Genomic DNA, 23,248 nt, shown 5'->3' on the forward strand with positions numbered 1-23,248 from the left:
TGACTATAGCTAATAGTGAAGTTCACATGCACATGCCTCTGTGTCCCCACTGTTCACACAACACCTTTCCTAAGGTCTGTTTCCCCCACACATTGCAACATGCTTCTAGCACAATGACTGCTAATAGTGCCCACTATGCAGTATTTACTCGAGTCTATAAGACCATTCCCTTGCCTGGATGAGGGTTGAGTAATATTAATATTGTAACTGGCCTGCACCACAGTGTCATCAGAGTGAGGCTGGTTTTACACTGGATGTGTGCAGTGCAGTTTGTGCATCGCACCACAGAAATATGGCTTCATATGACCTTGTGTCATGTCGCAGCGTCAGGGTCATATGCATAGGCCCACCCCCTGGTTAATGACATACTTCCTGCTGGGCAGGAAGTAAGTCGTTGGGATTCCAGTCAGTCTGCCGCGCTCCCTTCACGCACACTGGCTGTGTCACCCATTGACTTGCATTACGACATGATCCGTGCAGTAAGCGCGGTTCATTTGGTAACATGTTGTAGCCTTTGCGTCAGATTGCACTCTTTGGCTGAATTGCACCACGCCATCTCTGCAAGGCTCCACTGACTTAGATTGCACTTGTGGCACCTTGTGGTAAAAAAGGGTAACACAACACAGGTTCACAAAGTTAGTGTGCAAGGAACCTCTGTATTAATCACTGCACTGCAGCTGTTAGCTTTATATCGCTCAGTGCAGTACAAAGTTATGGGAATGACCATCCTGCCATGCTCCTGTCTCACTCCCCCAATCCTTGATTTCACAAAATGGCTTTTCTCAATCACTTTGATGAAATTATTATTTTTAAACAAAACCTGAAGGAACAAAGTGCCGTTATTAGATTCTTACCATATTGCGCATGTGCAGTGGCACGAAGCTACTCGGGCCCAGCGGAAGCAATCGAGACGGAGCGGATCTGTGCTACTGCCCTGGTGTTCATTCACGAACGGGAGTGTGGCTGTGAGCTTCCAGAGGGCATCAGTGACCAGCAGTGGTCTGGAGAAGTACTTGGGAAGCCTCTGGCAGCTCCAGAGTCTTCCCTCCACCGAGGTTTGTATCTGATTTACTCTCGTTCAATACTTACAGGTTTGCTTTATGGCAAACCTGAAGTAGAGAGGTGGGAAAAATTATATACGGTACTTTCCTCAGTAGTTGGAAACCTCTGGTTGGACCAGAAGATTCCCGGATTGGTACAGTCATGCTCTCCTCCCTTTACCCTCTCGACATATTGGGGGAGGTCTGTGACTGTAAGTGCCAGGTCACCTTTCCAGTCAGTGGTGCAGGTAGGGGGTTCGCCATACCCCCTCTGAGATACCAGTGCGAGAGGTCAGAGTGCTTTGGTGACATGGTGATTCTTATCTCCAGATGCTTATTTGAACCCGATTTGAAAGGCCTAGCATGACAAAAATTGCTGGAACTTTGGGTGATTCTTCTGAATACAAAAATAAGTACCGTAACCACCTTTAGGTGGGGGGTTCATTAGAAGTGTTGATGAGCTTTTTCTGCTTGTGTGCAGGGAGGTGCACCCCGCCCAGCGCTCTATAGCGGTTATTGCGGAGATGATCCATACCGCTAGTCTAGTACATGATGATGTCATCGATGGTTCTAATTCTCGAAGAGGAAAGAAAACGGTCAACCAAATATGGGGTGAAAGGAAGGTAATAAGTTCTCTTCTTGTAATTTTTTTTTTTTTTTTTGTATTTTTCTTGTGGTATTTCAAAAACTCCTGTATGGACTGCTGGGAGGCCAGAGGCAATACTTTACTACGGTATACCCGCTCCCCGATCCTGGAGTGTCAGCTAAGGTGCCACGGAAAAGACTTGTTTGTGTACCAGTTATGCCAGATGCAATATGTCATATCGTTATTTCTGGTGTTGCGCCCAATCTCTAAATTGAGCAGCGAAGTCTGATAAATTGGGTTTCCCAACCCCAAAGAAGGCAAACAAAATAACAGACTGTGCTATAAAACTTCTTTATTAAGTATAGAATATATATATATAAAAAAGGAGCTCCTATACAAGTGGCAATTTCTGGCAATAATGCCTTAGAAATAAATAAGTAGATGAATGTTGAAGCTCTGAAGTTTTCTTGCATAAAAAATCCACTAAAAGGGCGAGGATTGGTGTCCTCTGAAAAATAAATCCGTGTTGGCCCTGAATTTATAATACTACGCTTCTTGTATAGCTATATAACAGTTAGATGTCAATCTTCATAGAAGTTATAGTGCTGCTGAAATAATTCACTAGAAGACCGAGGAACAGTTAAAAATAAATTCGTATTGGCCCTGAAATAATATTGCCCAAGTTCATGCGTGGCTGTATAACAGCTGGATCTCAATCCTCATGGAAGTGATAATGCTGCTGGATAGTATTATTAGTGTCTGGGACTACTTCAGAGTTTCAACATTCATCTACTTATTGCCAGAAATTGCCACTTGTATAGGAGCTCCTTTGTTATATATATATTCTATACTTAGGGCTCGTTTCCACTAGTGCAGCATGCGTCTCGTAGACGCACGCCGGCACTGACCGGGTGGCGGGATCGCAGGCGAATCCCATGTGCCGTGCCATGCACGGCTATGGGAATCGCAGCCTCTGCCGCGAATTTTGTGGGGGGTTCCGGCCGAATCGCTACTGCACGCGATTAGGCCGGCGGCGCCGTTATCCCCTATGGCAGAGTTTCCCCGCGCGATTTGCCTGCGGGGAAACTCTGCAGATTAGCGGTTGTTTCCGCGACCGTGAAAACGGGCCCTTAATAAAGAAGTTTTATAGCGCAGTCTGTTATATTGTTTTTTTATGTTTATGCAATATTTCATATGTTTTGTATCACTTGAGAGATATCCCAGAATTAATTCCTTTTTGCAGTGGGGTGGGGCCAGAGGTAATGCTTAAAGGGGGTTTGGATTGCAAATTGGAAACTCTTGTACCTATTGCTAGGTACAAGAGTAGTTAGTGTAACATGGTTCTCCCAACTTTTTTTTTTTATTTTTAAAAAAAATTTTAAACAGATAATTGTATACATTGTGGCTGGATATTGTACTAGTTGAGGGCTCCGCCTCTGACACAGGAGACATGGGTTCGAATCTCGGCTCTTCCTGCTCAGTAGGCCAGCATCTATTCAGTAAGGAGTCCTTGGGCTAGACTCCCTAATGCTGCTACTGCCTACTGAGCGTGCAGCTCTGGCGCTTTGAGTCCGCCAGGAGAAAAGCACAATAATAATGTTTTGTCTTTACTATATTACCTGTGTCCTCGGTGTGCCTGTGTGCTGGAAGCGGGTGCCGAGCGATAGATAGGGAGCTCTCTTCTCTATGTTGAAGGTTTCCTTCTAACGTGCAATTGGTTTTGTATCATAGGCTGTCCTTGCTGGGGATTATATACTGTCAGCGGCTTCGGTGGCCTTGGCGAGAATTGGAAATGCCACAGTAATCTCGGTGTTGTCTCAGGTCATTGAAGATTTAGTACGGGGTAAGTGACCCATGAGCTCATGTTCTGTCAGTGTTCTCCACAGGCTCTTTCAGCCGGGTGCTCCACCCGGCTAGATTTGGTGACCACCCGGCTGTCATCGGCTCACCTCCCCACCTCCTCCTATGCTGTAAGCAGAGTTGCCCTGCATTTTCATCTCTCCCCACCCGGCTGCTTTTTCATGCCACCCGGCTACTATTTCATGCCACCCGGCTGGAAAATAATTCTGGGGAGAACACTGTCTGTTATAACTGGATACATTTCCTTTATCTTAAAACAGAAGAACCATCTTAATATGCCTTCTGCTCCAGTAGATCAGCCACGCTATATTTCTAATTTAATTGACTTTGGCAGCTGGAAACCCTGAATATTTCAGCATCATGGCTTTTGTCCCAGGACTGTAGTGGAATACCAACATATCTGGGCCGTGGTGGAGTTCCCGCACATTGGGGCCGTGGCGGAATTCCAGCATATTGGGGCCGTGGCGGAATTCCAGCATATTGGGGCCGTGGCGGAATTCCAGCATATTGGGGCCGTGGCGGAATTCCAGCATATTGGGGCCATGGCGTAATTCCCGCTTATTGGCGGCATTGCGTACTTCCAGCATATTGGGGCCATTGCGGAATTCCCACATATTGGGGCCATGGCGATGTTCCTGCATATTGGGGCCATAGCGGAGCTCCCACATATCAGGATCGCGGACTGTTGAAAAGGGCTGTGTAGGAATAGCATCATCATTCATAGAAAGATCATCCACAATTCTGGTGTGGGTACGTGTCCCCCAATGCCTTTGACAACAAGAATTCTTCACCGGAAAGATCTTTCCCAGCAACAATTACTGAAACGTGCTTCTAGAACTTGATACTGCTGCCACCTAGTAGTCAATCTGAGCATCATTACAGCAAAGTAAGTCGCGTCTCACTTCATACCATATAGACCAGTGGTTCCCAACCTTTTCCTGCCCAGGGAACACTTTCTGACCATATTTTTCTCCAGGAAACGGCGGGGGGGGGGGGGGGGCCGCGGGTGTTTGCGCGACCTAGTGGACAGTGCCGTGCGCAGCAGGCTATGGGGGGGGGGGGGCTGGGGTGCGGCTGCATAGTTGCCCCAGTATAGTGAGTTTAGTTGCCCCAGTATGGTTAGTATAGTGCGCCCCAGTATAGCTGGTATAGTGCCCCAGTATAGCTAGTATAGTCCCAGTATGGATAGGTAGTGCCCCTGTATAGTGCCCAGTATGGGTAGGTAGTGTCCCAGTATAGCTAGTAAAGTGCCCAGTATAGCTAGTATAGTGCCCAGTATAGCTAGTTTAGTTGCCCCCAGTGTAGGTAGTTTAGTTGCCCCCAGTGTAGGTAGTTTAGTTGCCCCCAGTGTAGCTAGTTTAGTTGCCCCCAGTGTAGCTAGTTTAGTTGCCCCCAGTGTAGCTAGTTTAGTTGCCCCCAGTGTAGCTAGTTTAGTTGCCCCCAGTGTAGCTAGTTTAGTTGCCCCCAGTATAGCTAGTTTAGTTGCCCCCAGTATAGCTAGTTTAGTTGCCCCCAGTATAGCTAGTTTAGTTGCCCCCAGTATAGCTAGTTTAGTTGCCCCCAGTATAGCTAGTTTAGTTGCCCCCAGTATAGCTAGTTTAGTTGCCCCCAGTGTAGGTAGTTTAGTTGCCCCCAGTGTAGGTAGTTTAGTTGCCCCCAGTGTAGGTAGTTTAGTTGCCCCCAGTGTAGGTAGTTTAGTTGCCCCCAGTGTAGGTAGTTTAGTTGCCCCCAGTATAGCTAGTTTAGTTGCCCCCAGTATAGCTAGTTTAGTTGCCCCCAGTATAGCTAGTTTAGTTGCCCTCAGTATAGCTAGTTTAGTTGCCCCCAGTATAGCTAGTTTAGTTGCCCCCAGTATAGCTAGTTTAGTTGCCCCCAGTATAGCTAGTTTAGTTGCCCCCAGTATAGCTAGTTTAGTTGCCCCCAGTATAGCTAGTTTAGTTGCCCCCAGTATAGCTAGTTTAGTTGCCCCCAGTATAGCTAGTTTAGTTGCCCCCAGTATAGCTAGTTTAGTTGCCCCCAGTATAGCTAGTTTAGTTGCCCCCAGTATAGCTAGTTTAGTTGCCCCCAGTATAGCTAGTTTAGTTGCCCCCAGTATAGCTAGTACAGTTCCCCCCAGTATAGATGCCCAGGAGGGGGGAAGCAGCGCTAGGAGGGGCAGTGGAGGCAGTGGTGGGGAGGGGGGAAATATCCCCCTCCCTCACCTGGGACCCCTCCTTCTGCCTCTCTCCCCCTCCATTTAGCGGTGGCAAGTGCGGGCTCGGCGGCGAGGAGACATGCGCAGAATTACTCACCACGCCACGTTCCAAGCGCCGGCAGCGTCATGTCGTCACAGATCTCCGCCTTCAACGCCGCCCACTGTGCTTCCGCTAATCAGGAAGCACAGTGGGCGGCATTGAAGGCGGAGATCTGACGACATGACGCTGACGGCGCTTGGAACGCGGAAGTGGTGAGTAATTCTCCGCATGCCTCCCCGCCGCCGAGCCCGCACTTGCCACCGCTAAATGGAGGGGGAGAGAGGCAGAAGGAGGGGTCCCAGGTGAGGGAGGGGGGGGATATTTCCCCCCTCCCCACCGCTGCCTCCACTGCCCCTCCTTCTAGCGCTGCTTCCCCCCTCCTACGCCCTACAGTAGGAACAGGTCTGGCGAGAGGCCAGACCTGTACGGCACACCAGGAAACATCCCGCGGCACACTAGTGTGCCTCGGCACAGCGGTTGAAAAACGCTGATATAGACTACACCTGTGGTGTCACAGTTCATAAAATCACCAATTTTATATTATTTTTCCCACCAGTTTCCCAAAATGTTTGTCTTGTACAAAGAGGCAGAACTAACATCTCCCACAACTATGCATACCCTTTGGAGGGGGAACTGCTAGCCATGTTTTCCTTTCCTCCCAGGGCTGTGGAGTCTGAGTCGAGGAGTCGGAGCAATTGTGGGTACCTGGAGTTGGAGTCGGTGGTTTCAGTAAACTGAGGAGTCAGAATCAGATGATTTTTGCACCGAATCCAAAGCCTTTGTATAGAGTGGGAGTCAAGGAGTCTGAGTCAGAGCAATTTTGGGTACCTGGAGTCAGTCGGTGATTTCATAAACTGAGGAGTCGGATGATTTTTGTACCGACTCCACAGCCCTGCTTCCTCCTGTTTCTGTTTGAGTTCCTTCCCTTAGCCTTTGGAATTCCACTTCTGTTGCAAGGCATTAGTGCTAGTTTTTGGTCGACCCTGGATGTCCCTTGTACTTGCTATTTCTAGCCAGCAGTCCTTGATCTGCCACCCTAGGTGTCTTCTCACTGTAGAGCAGCAACTCCACAGTCTTCGCTTCACTTTAGCCATTGTGTTCAGGGTTCCTTTCAGTCCTTCATAACTACCGTAGTGGCATGAGGCCCACAAAGTCCCCACCACACTTCACCCTGACAGGAAGTCCCTTACTTGACGTTGCCCAGGTCCCAACACGAGGAGGTAATATGCTTGGAGACCAAGATTGACACACAATAAATAAAAACTGTAACTTGTCCTGTTATGATGGGTTAAAAAAAAACCCTTTTCTTTTTTGTAATCACTCTGTAGGTGAATTCCTTCAGCTGGGCTCCAAAGAGAACGAAAACGAGAGATTTGCTCACTACCTCGAAAAGACTTTTAAGAAGACAGCAAGTCTCATTGCCAACAGCTGTAAAGCAGTATGTACGTTCCTCATTCTGTATAGTTAAATGCGATGCGTGCAGCCCTGTGTATTGTCATGTTCCTAAACGGCACATTGATGAGACATGATTCAAAGCACACCTAATGCTGTGTCACATTCCATGCAGCCAAGATTTAGGCCCCCTGCTGCAAATCCAATTTGCGATTTAGATTTTCCCTGGATGCTATCAAGACAAAAATAAAAACGCTGAAAAAACATACCAGCATGCAGTACCGATTAAAAACTGCAAATCGCAATCTCATGTAAAATCACATCAAAATCGGAATTGAATGTAGTGTGCAAGAGGCCTTAGGGGGCTTTTATATCAGAAAGTGCTAATGAACAACTGTCAATAAATGTGTATCTAAAACAACATATATCTGTTGTTAGCCTCTTAGAAAAAAGTTACATACTCACCTAAGAAGACAAAAGGTTCTGGATCGCTTTGAGCCTTCCTTGTCCTGTCTGTGTCCCCTCGTTTCACTGCTGTGGTACTGGAACACATAAATATGAAACGGCTCCACTGCGCTACACTGCAGAAGGGGGAGGAGCAGACCCCTCACAGTCTATAGATCCCTCAGTGGTTATAGTTACGCCACTGAGTTTGAGACTGTTCAACTTGGACTTCATAAAATCCATCTGCTTCTTATATCAGGCAGTTAAGTGACAAAATAGATTGGAGGCGCCCATTAGAGTAATATTTATAACCATCAAATATTCCACCATGTGGTAGTATCCCAATAGTAATATGGACAGTGTCCTACCTTGGATGTCTCTTATTCTAGACAAAAGTAATTGTAGTTCAGGGTAAAAGTCAACATTTTTATTTGCACTTGAGCGTTGAGTGCAAATAAAAACGTTTGACTTTTACCCTGAACTATTACTGTCCATATTACTATTGGGATACTACCGCATAGAGTAATATTTATAACCATCAAATATTCCACCAACGGGCGCCTCCAGTCTTTGTCACTTAGCTAAAAAAAAAACCCCTAGTATAGAGGGGATAGGACTACGGTCATCCGTAGTCCAACAAAAAAACCCTTTTGGAGCTGCGACCAAGACCACCAAAGTCCGAGTGGGGGCGGTAATCTCACCACATGCGCAGACGAGTGGTTGCCTCATACAGCAACCTTCCTTTGTGAGTATATTACTTGTTATGTAATTTAAATTATCCTGATGACCAAACAATATTGCGCCAGATTGGGCTCCTGGACCTCTTGTGTTTTTCTCTACATATCTACAGCTTATATCTGGCTGTGTTCTCCCCAGAATTTTTTTTACCAGCCGGCTAGCATGAAGTAGCCGGGTGGGACTGCCAGGCAACGGGTATTGCTTAAAAGGAAATAAATATGGAAGCCTCACTTGAGCTTCCCTTTCAGTAGTGGAGAGGGTTGTGTGAGCTTTTGGATGCTGCTAGATTATGAGGCCCTGCAATCATATTGTTCTGTAAGGATGTGGAGAGTGGGGGTACCGAGTATCTATGGAGTGGAGAAAGGGAATATGGATTATCTGTGGAGGGTGGGGCTACGGAGTATCTGTGGAGTGGAGAGTGGGGGTATGGAGTATCTGTGGAGGGTGGGGCTACGGAGTATCTGTGGAGTGGAGAGTGGGGGTATGGAGTATCTGTGGAGGGTGGGGCTACGGAGTATCTGTGGAGTTGAGAGTGGGGGTATGGAGTATCTGTGGAGGGTGGGGCTACGGAGTATCTGTGGAGTGGAGAGTGGGGGTATGGAGTATCTGTGGAGGGTGGGGCTACGGAGTATCTGGAGTGGAGAGTGAGGGTACAGAGTATCTGTAGAATGTGACTCTCACTCAGGTTTTCCTGTGTTCTTCCAGGTGTCAATCTTAGCATGTCCTGATCCTAAGGTCCACGAGATTGCCTACCAGTACGGCAGAAATATAGGCATAGCCTTTCAGGTAGGTGGTCTTTTACTACAAATGTGGCATCCATAAAGTGCTGTTCTAGAAGGTGCAAAAGGGCAGAAAGACAGAAGAAATAATTTCTACATGTTGCTATTACTGCCAATTGAAACATTCTCCAAAATCCTTACTTTCTTTACCGGAGGGTAGAATTTGGGCATACATGTGAAAAAAGGCAGAAAACTGCTCAGCCTGCTGTGGCAAATTTCCCAGCAGTGTTTATTACTGTTCCCCCTCTAAGGCTCTGTACAGTATGGGGATAAACTGCAACTACGCTTCCAGCTATTGCTGGCGGACGAATTGCTAAACTTAACTGCTCAGATATGCTTTAAAGAGGAGCCCCATGATGTATCATCGATTTGGTCATTAGATTGAAATAACATTTCAAGCTAGGTTCACAGTTGGAAAACGTTGCAGGGCTGCGTTATAAGGTTGTAGAACGCAGCTTACCGCAATGCAATTAAAAGTCTGCAACGTTAGCATTGCATTGTAACATGTAACGTTATGGTAACGCACTGCTGCAGTGTGTTACCACTAAACGCACACATTACCAGGTGCAGGAAAGCATACTTTTCATTGCCTGTATGCTTTACTGTACCCAGGGCTGTGGAGTCGGAGCAATTTTGGGTACCAGGAGTCAGGGAAAAAATGCTCCGACTCCTAATGAATTTAAATTGTAATTAAAATAGAAAATATTATAAAATGTTCTATTTCTCAGATAACAGCCATCCTATATAATAAAACTCGAATGTCCCTGTGTCAGTGCTTTTTTTGCACTGCGCATGTGTAGGGACAGACGCAGAGACACTGCGGCGAGCCGGAGGAGGACTGGGCCAGAAGGGGCGGTTGTGCATGTTTTGCAGAAAACCACAAACTTGCACAGGTGAGGACGTTAGTGTCTCAGCAGAGCCGATTATCTACCTCTGTGGATTTCAACAAAACATGCAATGTAGGTGGGCCTTGAGGACAGGGTTAGGGGAACACTGTGGGGTTTTGCCAGGCAACTGGTATTGTTTAAAAGGAAATAAATATGGCAGCCTCCATATCCCTCTCACTTCAGTTGTCCTTTAGGGGAACTGAAGTAAGAGGTATACGGAGGCTGCCATATTTATTTCCTTTTAATCAATACCAGTTGCGTGGCAGCCCTGCTGGTCTATTTCTCTGCAGTAGTATCTGAATAACACCAGAAACAAGCATGCAGCTAGTCTTGTCAGATCTGACTTTAACCACTTCCGGATTCTCGGTGCGTATATATACGCCCCTGAATCCTGAAGTTTATTCCATGGAAACGTTCCATGTCAGCTCACGGAGGGTGTCTCCGTGAACACCCTGCGAGCCGATCGGCGGCTCGCAGGGTAAATGTAAACACACGGGGAAGACCTTCCCCGGTGTTTACATGTATACGGCGCTGCTGCGCAGCAGCGCCGTAGAGGAGATCGGTGATCCCCGGCCTCTGATTGGCCGGGGATCACCGGCATCTGATAGGCTAAAGCCTATCCCATCAGGCGCAGGACGGAAATCCGTCCTGCGCCGCTCACAGGGGGAGGGAGGGGGAAGGAGGCCAGGAAGCGCTGCGGAGGGGGGCTTTGAAGAGCCCCCCCCGCAAGCGCAAGCAGCCGGCGGCGATCAGACCCCCCCAGCAGGACATCCCCCTAGTGGGGAAAAAAGGGGGGGGAAGTCTGATCGGCCTGGCTGCTAGCTGATCTGTGCTGTGGGCTGGAGAGCCCACGCAGCACAGATCAGCACAACATTTTATGGTATAGAAGTGGTTAAAGTCTGAAACACCTGATCTGCTGCATGCTTGTTCAGGGGCTATGGCTAATAGTATTAGAGGCAGAGGTTCAGCGGGGCTGCCAGGCAACTGGTATTGCTTAAAAGGAAATAAACATGGCAGCCTCCATATACCTCTCTTCAGTTCCTTTAAGGAAGAAAAAGAAGGCAGATACCTATGGAGAGGAAAGGCTGTGGATCCTATATAGAGCCTTCCCTGTCACCTCTGTCCCGTTTCCAGTGCTGTCCTCTGGTGAAGTGACGCACTCTCTGGGAGCTCTTGTGTTCCTGAATGCTCCCGAAGACAGATGGCATCGCACTGCACATGTGCAAACGCATGCTCCTGCACACTCACGCATGCGCAATACAGAGCCCCCCCCCATGTTCAAGAGCACTAGGGGACATAAGTGCTCCAGAAGCTTTACTGGGGTCCTCCACGGAGTATTCAACCAACTGATCAAATACATGTAACGGGGGTGAGACTGCGCTGCACTGGGATGATGAGATCGAGAGGGAACAGGAAAGGATACCCCAGGTGAGAGGGATATGGAGGCTGCCATATTTATTTCCTTGTAAACAATTCCAGTTGCCGGGCAGCCCTGTTGATCTTCTGGCATAAGTAGTGTCTGAGTTGAAACCCTGGAACAAGCATATGGCTAAACCAGTAAAACCTGAGTCAGTTGACTCAGAGTACCTGATAAGCTGCATGCCTGTTCAGGATCTATGGCTAAAAGTATTAGAGACACAGGGTCAGGAGGAATGCCAGGCAACTGGTATTGTTTAGAAAGGAAATAAATATGGCAGCTTACATATATCTTTCACCTTGGGTATCCTTTTTAAATAGGATCCAGAGTCTTCTCTCTCTATAGGTGAGTGTCAGACTTGTTTTTTTTTTAAATTGTTTCTTTACTTTAATATTTAAACTAAAATGCAATATTACTAAGTAGACACTTTAAGTTAGTAATGGCGTCATATATATATATATGGTGTCTTTTTTTTTTTTTCTTCTCTCTCTCTCTCTCTATAGCTTATAGATGACGTGTTAGATTTTACATCTTGTGCGGACCAACTGGGGAAACCGGCGGCTGCAGACCTGAAACTTGGGCTGGCAACCGGTCCAGTTTTATTTGCTTGTCAGCAGGTAAAGTTCATAGCTCCTCCCTTTATCATTACATTGTGTTCTTGTTTGCTATTATTTTCATGGTTTATGTAACTTATTGCTGAGTAGTAATGTGCGGTTGTGGTAGTAGTCTATGAATCTTCTACAGAATACAGGAACTTCTGGTTTAAGGCTAGTTAGAATAGAGCCCTGATCAATAAGGCACTATGGATGAATTATCGCTTTCCCCCTTGTATTTAAATATAAATTTCCCTTCTTAAAACAAGATATTTACAATTAGTTTAGTGTGAATAAGGAAGGTCTGAATGTGCAAATCGTCCCTTTTTGTCCCTAACGCACGCTTCTGTGCATTTTTAGCAATGCGCTAGTGTGCTCAGGTCCTGAAAGCTAGACCATATCTAGAACCGCTGGTGTGTCTATAGGTTAATAATTTTACAGATTCATACGAATCTAACGTGCATACAGCTGGTTCGGGCTCCTCCCGGTCTTTATCAGTGCAAGCCATGGATTAATATGGTATATAACATACACAGGCCAAGGGAGCAATGGGGAGCAGTAAAGTGCACAGGCTTGGGGGAGCATTGGAGAGCAGAAACATTCACAGGCCATGGAGAGAAGAAACATGTATGGGGTTGAAGTGCATTGGGGAGCAGTAACGTGCACGGGTCATGGGAAATATTGGTGAGCAGTAACGTGGTCAGGCCAGGGGAGAGCATTGAGGAGTAGTAATGTGGACAGGCCTGGGGAGCAGTAACATGGTCAGGCTGGGGAATTCTGGGGACCAGTAACCAGGGCTGTGGAGTCGGAGTTGGAGTCGGAGTTGGGGCAATTTTGGGCACCCGGAGTTGGAGTCGTGGTTTCAGAAACTGAGGAGTCGGGAGTCGGAGTCGCATGATTTTTGTACAAAATCCACAGCCCTGTTAAGTATTAGACTAAGGAGTCGGAGTCTGAGCAATTTTGGGTACCCGGAGTCGGAGTTGGAGTCGGAGTCGTGGTTTCAGAAACTGAGTAGTCGGAGTTGGAGTCGGTAGATTTTTGTACCGACTCCACAGCCCTGCCAGTAACGTGCACAGGCCTGGGGAAGCAGTAATGTGGACTGGCTGGGGGGAATATGACAGGCTGGGGAGGGGGGGGCATTGGCAAGCAGTAGGGTGGACATGCCTGGGGAGCAGTAACATGCACAGGCCTGGGGAGAAGTAACTTGGACAGACCTGGGGGGCGTTGGGGAGCAGTAACGTGGACAGACCGGGGGGGGGGGGGGCGTTGGGGAGCAGTAATGTTACATAGTCACATAGTTATTTTGGTTGAAAAAGACATACGTCCATCGAGTTCAACCAGTACAAAGTACAACTCCAGCCTGCTCCGTCACATATCCCTGTTGATCCAGAGAAAGGCGAAAAAACCCTTACAAGGCATGGTCCAATTAGCCCCAAAAGGGAAAAATTCCTTCCTGACTCCAGATGGCAATCCGATAAAATCCCTGGATCAACATCATTAGGCACAACCTAGTAATTGTAGCTATGGATGTCTTTCAACACAAGGAAAGCATCTAAGCCCCCTTTAAATGCAGGTATAGTGTTTGCCATAACGACTTCCTGTGGCAATGCATTCCACATCTTAATCACTCTTACAGTAAAGAACCCTTTCCTGAATAAATGGCTAAAACGTTTTTCCTCCATGCGCAGATCATGTCCTCTAGTCCTTTGAGAATGCCTAGGGACAAAAAGCTCATCCGCCAAGCTATCATATTGCCCTCTGATGTATTTATACATGTTAATTAGATCTCCTCTAAGGCGTCTTTTCTCTAGACTAAATAAACCCAGTTTATCTAACCTTTCTTGGTAAGCGAGACCTTCCATCCCACGTATCAATTTTGTTGCTCGTCTCTGAACCTGCTCTAAAACTGCAATATCTTTTTTGTAATGTGGTGCCCAGAACTGAATTCCATATTCCAGATGTGGCCTTACTAGAGAGTTAAACAGGGGCAATATTATGCTAGCATCTCGAGTTTTTATTTCCCTTTTAATGCATCCCAAAATTTTGTTAGCTTTAGCTGCAGCGGCTTGGCATTGAGTACGATTATTTAACTTGTTGTCGATGAGTACTCCTAAGTCCTTCTCGTTTGATGTTCCCAACTGTATCCCATTTATTTTGTATGGTGCTAGGCCATTGGTACGACCAAAATGCATGACTTTACATTTTTCAACATTGAATTTCATCTGCCATTTATGTGCCCATATAGCCATCCTATCCAGATCCTGTTGCAATATGACACTATCTTCCTGAGAGTTGATGATTCTGCACTTGGACAGACCTGTGGGGCGTTGGGGAGCAGTGACATGCACAGACCAGGGGAGCAGTAATGTGGACTGGCTGGGGGGAATATGACAGGCGGGCATTGGCAAGCAGTAACATGCACAGGCCTGGGGGAGCAGTAACTTGGACAGACTTGGGGGGGGCGTTGGGGAGCAGTAACATGCACAGGCCAGGGGAGCATTGGCAAGCGGTAATGTGGACAAGCTGGGGGAGCAATGGGGAGCAGTAACGTGGACAGGCTAGGGGGAGTAACAACACAGTCCTAACTGCTTCCAGCTTTCCTGCTCTGTATTAGAATCTGACAATAAGCATTTTAAGCTTGTAGCTGTGAAATAAACAAATAAGAAACAGCTCTCTGAGAGGGCAGTGCAATTACACCTTTGTACAAATTCTGTTTCCGTGGATACCTGGAGATAATTACACCATTGTTTGCTCTGCTCCTAGTTTCCTGAGCTGAACGCCATGATAATGAGGAGATTTAACCTGCCAGGCGACGTTGAGCGAGCGTGGCAGTATGTTCGTCAGGTAAGCACGGCCACCGCTGCAGATTTTTTATTATATTTGTATTTCATTTCTCCTCCGCCAGCTGCGTTAAAGGGAAACTGTGTGTAGTATTTCTTAGCGCTATTACAGAATGCACGATTTTATTTTTGAAAGACAGGGATGATTAAGTTCCCATTATTTTGGGAAGAGTCTCCTCAAATACTCAAATACTTACTTATCGCTTGCCACGTTGTGTATCTGCAGGTTTTCCAACCCTTTCCCTATGGTTTTAAAGAGGTCCTGAAGTGTAAAAAATGTAAGTTAGATACTTACTCTAAATAGTGGGGAGCATCTGGATAGTTCAGTGGCTTTCCAGAACCTTCTCCAGCCCACCACTCCAGCACTGGGTCTCTCTCTACCTTCTGGCCGTGAAGAAATGCATCCACACTGGACATGTGCACCTGTCCAGAAGGCGTCTATTTGACCTGCTGGGTTGAATAGGTTTAGGAATCCTTGGATGCCGCTCTGGCCACACTTCATAATGACGGTGCGCGCTTACTGTACTATCAGCACCTGTCGGAGAGCGCGCTGCGATCACGTAGGGACCGAGAGAGCGGTCAGAGCGGCATCCAAGAGTGAACTGTACATGAGCGGGTGATGAATATCCAATTCAAAAGGAGCCTGCCTGGGGAGAAAGGAGACAGGGATCCTGATGTGGATAGCCTACATAAAGTATGTGTAGACTCTTGGCCAAAGTTTTCAGCTCAGGTAAACTTTACTATAATGCTACAAGTTTAAAGGACCATTATCGTGAAAACCATAAAATGTAAAATGCATGTGAACACCTACAAATAAGAAGTACATTTCTTCCAGAGTAAAATGAGCCATAGATTAATTTTCTCCTATGTTGTTGTCACTTATGGTAGGTAGTAGAAATCTGACAGAACAAACAGGTTTTGGATTAGCCCATCTCATGGGCAGTTCTCAGGGTTTTCTTTATTTTCAAAAGCTCTTATTAAATGGCTGTTGCTCAGTCCTGCTGCCAAAAAAGTGTGCAGTGAGCAGGCAGGTTGGCCAGCATCTTTATATAAATCCTTTTCAGGGAATGTCTTTATAAAGAATAAAGGCCATGCTGAGAATCCCCCATGAAGAGATGGACTAGCCCAAAACCTGTTGGCCCTGTCAGATTTCTACTACCTTCTGTAAGTGACCGCGAAAACATAGGAGGAAGGTAATTTATTGCTCATTTTACTCTAGAAGAATTGTACTTTTAATTTTGTGTGTGTCATGTATTTAAAAAAATTTTTCTCCCCACGACGGTGGTCCTTTCAGTACTCTGAGCCTAACAGAAGTACTCCCTGAAATATGCATGCCACATACTGAAAAACTGGGCTGTTGTATGAAATGCCAGGTCCCTGGCTGTCCAGCTGATCTCTGGGCTTCAGTATTGTGAAAATAACACCCCTGGAACAGGCACGTTGCCATTATGGGCAGACACAGATAGATAGTATTAAAGGCATATGACATTTATTTAAAAGTAAATGAAAGATGGCAACTTTCATATCCTTATCTCTGGGCTTTCATTAAGTCCTCCTTGAATCATTACAAGTATATGCTTTGAATTTCTGTTGGGCTGACCCCCTGGTGAGAGACGGTGTAATCTTTTGTGGCCTGAAGCTGTGTACAAGCTGTGCTTTGCCCAAATTCATTATTTCAGGTAGCAGTCTGAATATGGAAGCAATATCAGCATTTTATATTCAGGGCTGTGGAGTCGGAGTCGTGGAGTCAAAGCAATTTTGGGTGCCTGGAGTCTGAGTCAGGAAAAAAACGCTCCGACTCCTAATTAATTTAAACTGTAATTAAAATAGAAAATAGAAAATATTCTATTTCTCAGATAATAGTCATCAAATAATTTATATATACAGTAATAGCTGTGCTTAGTCCATAAAAATGAAATAAACCAATCAGAAAATGGTTACTTGTGCTGCTTCAGTAACAAAGTCCCTGTATTTTTAAAGTCAGATATACATATCTGATTGTGACTGTATATATGATATGTACACAGGAATCTCTTATATATACTAAATAACATCTATGCTGTAAGAATAAAGCCTGATGTGTAGCCGTGTCACTAATAGAGATGGTCAATGAGATGGAAATAATTCTGCATCAAAGCTGGTTTATGCAAATGTACGCACTCTCTTTGCTCATGAAATCAAATCATTTGATATGTTGTTAAAATTTGGTTTGGGGGCTATGAATTAAAGGGTACCTGAGACAGATGAAAAGAAAAGGTTTATACATACCTGGGGCTTCCTCCAGCCCCCTTCAAGCCAATCAGTCCCTCGCTGTCCTCTTCCGCCACCTGGATCTTCTGCCATGAGTCCTGGTAATTCAGCCAGTCAGCGCAGTCCGCCCGCATGCTGCTCCCACAGCCAGGAACATTCTGCACCTGCATAATAGTGCTGCGCAGGTGTAGTACGCTCCCGGCAGCGGAGTGTGTGCATGCGCACTACACCAGACTGGCTCAAGTACCTGGACTTATAGTTTATAATTGTCAGCAGAGGTGCACTCCCCACCCTATAGCAAACCTAATTGGACTGAAGGTGTGCTGTACAGGTAAATGCCACAATAAAACATCAATTCTAAAATTAGAACCGTGCGCTGCCTTAGAGTCCACAAATATATAGTCCAAATCCACCAGATCCTCAGGCAGGAAAGAAAGTCTCATTGGATAGCCTCAGAAAAAATGAAGAAGAATACTATCATTGCATAGATTGTCAACTCTTACTGGATCCCACACCGCAGGTTAATCCACCCGTGCATATTCTTACACCATCACAGCTATATTCGTGTCCACCACCTTATGGGGCCGCTCTCACCTTGATGTGTCGCTGCCCTGGCTCACAGACAGCAACAACAGCGTGAGAAATTGACTCCTGCGATACTTCTCCTTTAATTCCTCCTACTCTTTTGACCTCTCAAACAGAAATTGATACACATCATCGCACAGACTGCCGTCCACCAAAATACAGCAGCACCTCGGATGTTGGGGTATCGCCTTGTGGAATTTTTAATGGGTCACCCCAAAAATTACTGTGACCCCACAACTACAGGAACTGCGCTCACCTTGTGTAACAGCTGCCCAGACCCACAGACAGCTACACCACGTGGAAGCACAGTCCTGTCTCCTGTATCTGCTTGTGTGTCTCTTTAGCCAGAGCCAAGGTTACCACACTCCAAAAACTGCAAGGCTAAACAAAGCTCTCATCGCATAAAACCATTTATTAGAGTAAAACACTTGGTAGTACTACTCACAAGCAATTGAAGTAAAACAGCATGTAACAGAGGACGTCTCCTCCTATGCACGGATTCCTCTCCTGCCCGTGTAGCCACGCCCAACGCGTTTCGTCCATTGACTCATCAGGGGCTCTGGTCAGGATTGGGCAATCAGTGCTTATATACCCACCCCTCATACATATTCATAAAACAGTACACAGCCTGCAATACATTGTGCATCCAATGGCAGTGTATACTGCAAACCTGGACTTGTAGCAGAAGATCCAGGTGGTGGAAGACGACAGTGAGGGACTGATTAGCCTGAAGGGGGCTGCAGGAAGCCCCAGGTATGTATAAGGACCTGTTTCCACTACATGCAGATTGGATGCAGAATGGATGCAGAAAAACTGACTCCAATTAATGCCTATGGGCCTGTTTCCACTAAACGTGACTTTCTGATGCAGATTTTCCCATAGGCATTCATTGGAGTCAGTTTTTTCTGCATCCACCCTGCATCCAATCTACGTGTAGTGGAAACAGGCCCTAAAACTTTAATTTCATCTGTCTCAAGTTTACTTTGTTACACAGTAGTACTATTCTCTACATATGCACTCCCCACAGAGCTGCAGGGAATCCACTGAGAATGTTGTGCACATTGAATACAGAGGTGTTATCTATCACCCATAAACCTGGTTCAGATTGTGCATGAAGAATGTGTGTAATAGAGGAATAATCTCCTCATTCCCCTGCAGAGTACCTGCACATCACTCTTACATGTACCCACAGTCACATTGCCTAGGGCCTGATAGATGTTCTTTGTTCTGGTCTTTACCTTTTACAAGTACTCTTACCAAAGACTAGTTTTAGTCTATGACTAAAGGGAATAAATATGGCATTCTCCATATCCTTCTCACTTCAGTTGTCTTTTAAAATTCCTAAGCGTTGGCAGTTAAGAGATGAATTTCATGTTACATACTTTCAATCAACAAGATTGTAATATGCAAATTAGAGGAGTCGGAGTCTCTGAGTTGGTGGAATCCTAAACTTCGGAGTCAGTGGATTTTTGTACCGACTCCACAGCCCTGTATATATACGTATATCGTTAGTTATTTCCAGATCTTATAGATTCAGCAAATTCGGTGCAAGAAAACTCCTCTTACTCCTCTACTTGTACCTCACAGCTTGAAAGTGGTTTACAGTGCTGGTTTGCTGTTATAGCATTATAACGATATGAATGAAGCACGAAGAAAAAAAATGTAAATACTCTCGCCCAAAAAATGTGTGTATTTTAACAAGCTATATTAACCTCATTGCGTACATTCATACAGCATTCCCCGCTGGTGCAGGAAGATTAACACATACATTCTTACGTGTTGCACCACTAACTCATAAAAAAATGTATGTGTTAATGTTCCTGCACCAGCGGAGATGCGTAAAAATGTACGCAATGCGGCCCACCGACCCCAAGGTCGGCAAAAACGAAACTAGCTGCCAGCGGGGGACTGGAGCAGCAGTGAGTGACTACGAGGGCACAGGATGGCTGCATGGTAGAAGCCCCAGGTAAGCGAAACTCATTTTTTTTTTTTTGCCTGACGATTCCTTTAAAGTGAACCTAAAGCCTACCGAAAAAAATGAGATTAACTCACCTGGGGCTTCCCTCAGCCCCCTGCAGCCGATCGGTGCCCTCGCAGCCCCGCTCTGACGCTCCAGGACCCGCCGGCGAACACTTCCGGTTGACAGGCATGGGAACGCGAGTGATTGTTCGTGTTCCCAGCCTGTATATCGCCCCCTATGCTGCTATTGCGGCCGCCACACTCGCGTTCCCATGCCTGTCGGCCGGTGACGGCCAAACCGGAAGTCGTCACCGGCGGGTCCAGAAGCATCGGACCGGAGCTGCGAGGGCACCGATCGGCTGCAGGGGGCTGAGGGAAGCCCCAGGTGAGTTAATCTCATTTTTTTGGGTAGGCTTTAGGTTCACTTTAAAGACCAGAGAATGTTGGTACCAAATAACGCGGCTTTCCGCCGAATTGCTGCACGGACCCGACGCTCTTGCTAGTCACGCAGCTCACCCATCGCCACACTCGCCCCTATACCCCCCAACCCTCGTTGTGACCGCAGAGCTTTGTGAGCTGATTTCATTGGCTCACAGGATCAGGAGCCAATGAAATTGGCTCCTGACAGACTCTCAGAGCTCTGCTGTCATACCGACAGCAAGGTGAGCGAGGCAATCGGCGGGAGTGAAGAGTGGTGCCAGCGGTGAGTGAAATCTACTCCCTGGCAGGAATAACAGCTCCCAAACGGCATAGATTTCAATCACTGCTGTCTGAAAGCAGTTATGGTGATGACTAACAATACAGTTTGCCAAACGATCGTTTACGAACAATTCTTCATATGAACCATCAGAAATAATTGTTTGGGACCTCTAATGGAAAAAAAAGATCTCCTAACCAGTCCGGTCAGATTGGTTGGATCGATCTGAAAATCAGATGGATTTCATTAATCTGATTGGATTGGTTAGTTGTTTTTTTTTGTTTTTTTGGGGGGACTAGTCCACTTATAGGGGATTCTCATGGCTTTTTTTTCCTAGAGCATTTAAAAGCACAGTCCAGCTGCCAGATTAGTGTGCCTACAAGTAGTTTGACCCATTCAGTGATGTCAATGTTCTTCCATCTTACCGTTGCAGAGCGATGGCGTTCACCAGACCACCTACCTCGCCCAGCGGTACTGTAACGAAGCGATACGAGAGATCAGCAAGCTGCAGCCGTCCCCGGAGAGAGACGCTCTCATCCAGCTGACGGAGATCGTGCTGACGAGAGACAAGTGACGAGAGGGGCGGGGACTGTTTACAGGAAGCTACCACCAAACTGTGCCTACAGCTGGTACAACACGTGCAGAAACACCACCGGGCCGGCCACCTGGGTGGGCAAACAAAAACACAGGACTTTTTATGTGAAATGTCCTAACGTTGAATACGCCTTTCACCATTACAGTACTGTATTTTTTTATTATATGATTTTATCAGAGGAATCCGTATTGTGTGTGAGCAGCAAAGGGAGAGGAAGAGGTGTTATGCAAGAGGATAAAATCAACTTCATTTCCAAACCTCTCTGCATATCTTTAATCACTCCGGTTCAACGTATATTTGTGACCGCTGCATATCAGAGAACAGATCATGGGAGAAACTGAGACCTCCTTCTTAAAGTGTACCTGGGGGGAAACTTGGGTTAAAAACAACATACTGTATAAACCAACCCGCATATAAGCCGAACTACCCACTTTTCCTGCAGAAACCAGGAAAAAGTGATTGACTTGTGTATAAACCCCCTTTCACAGTAGCCAGATGTGCCCCAGTATAAAAGAGAATGAAGCGCTCCATTGTGCATTACCAAAAGAAAGTTTAATCGCAACTTAAAAAGATCTACTTACAAGATCCAGTAAAACAACTCGCTTATTCAGCGGCACAGTCCACCGCTAACCCGCATGCAGATGGGCAACAACGCGCTGTGGCCGGCAGCTATACGCACGCTAACTGACAGCCACGCCCACACCCATTGCGAGACGGCCATCCCGGACATCGGAGAACGCGCTGCCGGCCACAGCGCGTTGTTGCCCATCTGCATGCGGGTTAGCGGTGGACTGTGCCGCTGAATAAGCGAGTTGTTTTACTGGATCTTGTAAGTAGATCTTTTTAAGTTGCGATTAAACTTTCTTTTGGTAATGCACAATGGAGCGCTTCATTCTCTTCTAGACTTGCCTACCCTTGCCAACCACAAGTGGAGCAGCACCGTGCATTAAGACAAGAGGATAACAAGGGCCTGAGATAGCCTGTCACTCTCAGATAGGAGCGCAAGGTTTTAGAAATGCCCCAGTATAAGTCAGCTCCCCTTCCCCATAGCCAGATGTTCCCCAAGGATGATACAGTTGTGTCTCAGGATGCCCCTAGATGGCGTCATAGATATGAGACACAGCAATTGCCTGCTGCTTCCACGCTCCGCTCCACAAGCCAGAGGACACAGGTAATCTTGAGCAGCGCACTCTGCACACCATGTTGCAGGGGATGGGGGGTACGGACACAGCAGGGAGGCAGCTGGCATGAGCAGGATTGCTAGTGCACAATCATTACGCTTCTTTGCCAGTAACAAAACCTGTTCCACCATCTGTTCTGCTCCACCGACTCGCATATAAGCCGAGGGGGTAACTTTTCAGCACATGTATTTGAGCTAAAAAATTAGGCTTGAACTCAAGTGTAAAGGGTACTTACCCAAGAAGAGGGAAGCCTCAGGATTCTATAGAGCAGTGTTTCTCAACATTTCATTGGTATGTACCCCTTTTAAAACCCTGTACTCACCAAGTACCCCCTAGTGTAGTAAAGATTATCGCAAGTACCCCTCGACAAATATATATTTAATCATAGTACATGATAATTGGTTTTAAACAATTTCAAGCATTTACTATTGCTTTTAATTAACTAAAATTCTAATTTGGTGCTGTTTAAATAACATTTATCAACTTCTAAAACTCTAAATTTGTTGTTCTTAGGCAAGTATGTCAAGTCTGAGTACCCCCTGGGACCATCAGAAGTACCCCCTGGGGTACGCGTACCACATGTTGAGAACCTAGGCTATAGAGGATTCCCACCCGCTCGCCAAGTGAGGAATCTCCCCTCAATTCTGAAAAGGGCTGGCTGAAATGTTGATCAGGGCAGTGCTCCTCTTCAGGCTCGAGTACGGCCGTACTGCGCCAGTGTGCACTACACAGTAGGCCAGAGCCACACAAGCAGCTCTGTTACTGCGCAGACCAGGCTCATGTGGCTGCGCTCGTGCCTCAAGAGCAGCACAGCCTTGATCTTCCGGAGGATCCCAGCGAGTAGAACATGGGAAGCCTCAACTGCATCCAGAGGCTCCCGTCTTCAAAAAGTATGCCTTTTTTTTTTTTTTTTACCCGAGGTTCAACTTAGGTTCCCTTTTTAAAGAGGCCCTGTAGTGACATATAGTAGTATGCAGTCAATTATTCAGGATACCCACTTTCATGGTCATTTTCCTGGTTTCAGCATCAGAAACACTTCCTATATCTAAGTATTAAAAAGACAGCAAGCAATGGGCAGCGCTCACAGGCTGCAAGTGAAGTGAAAGCTCCAGAGATATGCCCAGCCCCTTGAGGCTAAATACACACCTTGAATACAAATCATGCAAATTAT

General features: G+C 46.4%; 1 protein-coding gene across 3 annotated transcripts in view; it reads left to right on the top strand.

The window, feature by feature from the left end:
• Positions 1 to 21,153, top strand: part of PDSS1 (decaprenyl diphosphate synthase subunit 1) — a 41,914-nt gene extending 20,761 nt beyond the window's left edge. For all 3 annotated transcript variants that reach the window (XM_068235667.1, XM_068235668.1, XM_068235669.1), the window contains exons 5-11: positions 1,522 to 1,663; positions 3,358 to 3,469; positions 7,049 to 7,158; positions 9,000 to 9,080; positions 11,881 to 11,994; positions 14,734 to 14,814; positions 20,735 to 21,153. In XM_068235667.1, the coding sequence (XP_068091768.1) occupies positions 1,522 to 1,663; positions 3,358 to 3,469; positions 7,049 to 7,158; positions 9,000 to 9,080; positions 11,881 to 11,994; positions 14,734 to 14,814; positions 20,735 to 20,875 (781 nt within the window). In that variant the 3' untranslated portion in view covers positions 20,876 to 21,153. The remainder of the gene's footprint in view (positions 1 to 1,521; positions 1,664 to 3,357; positions 3,470 to 7,048; positions 7,159 to 8,999; positions 9,081 to 11,880; positions 11,995 to 14,733; positions 14,815 to 20,734) is intronic.
• The last annotated feature ends 2,095 nt before the right edge of the window (positions 21,154 to 23,248 follow it).

The sequence above is a fragment of the Hyperolius riggenbachi genome, chromosome 5 (genome assembly GCF_040937935.1).
Source record: "Hyperolius riggenbachi isolate aHypRig1 chromosome 5, aHypRig1.pri, whole genome shotgun sequence".
Classification (NCBI taxonomy): domain Eukaryota; kingdom Metazoa; phylum Chordata; class Amphibia; order Anura; family Hyperoliidae; genus Hyperolius; species Hyperolius riggenbachi.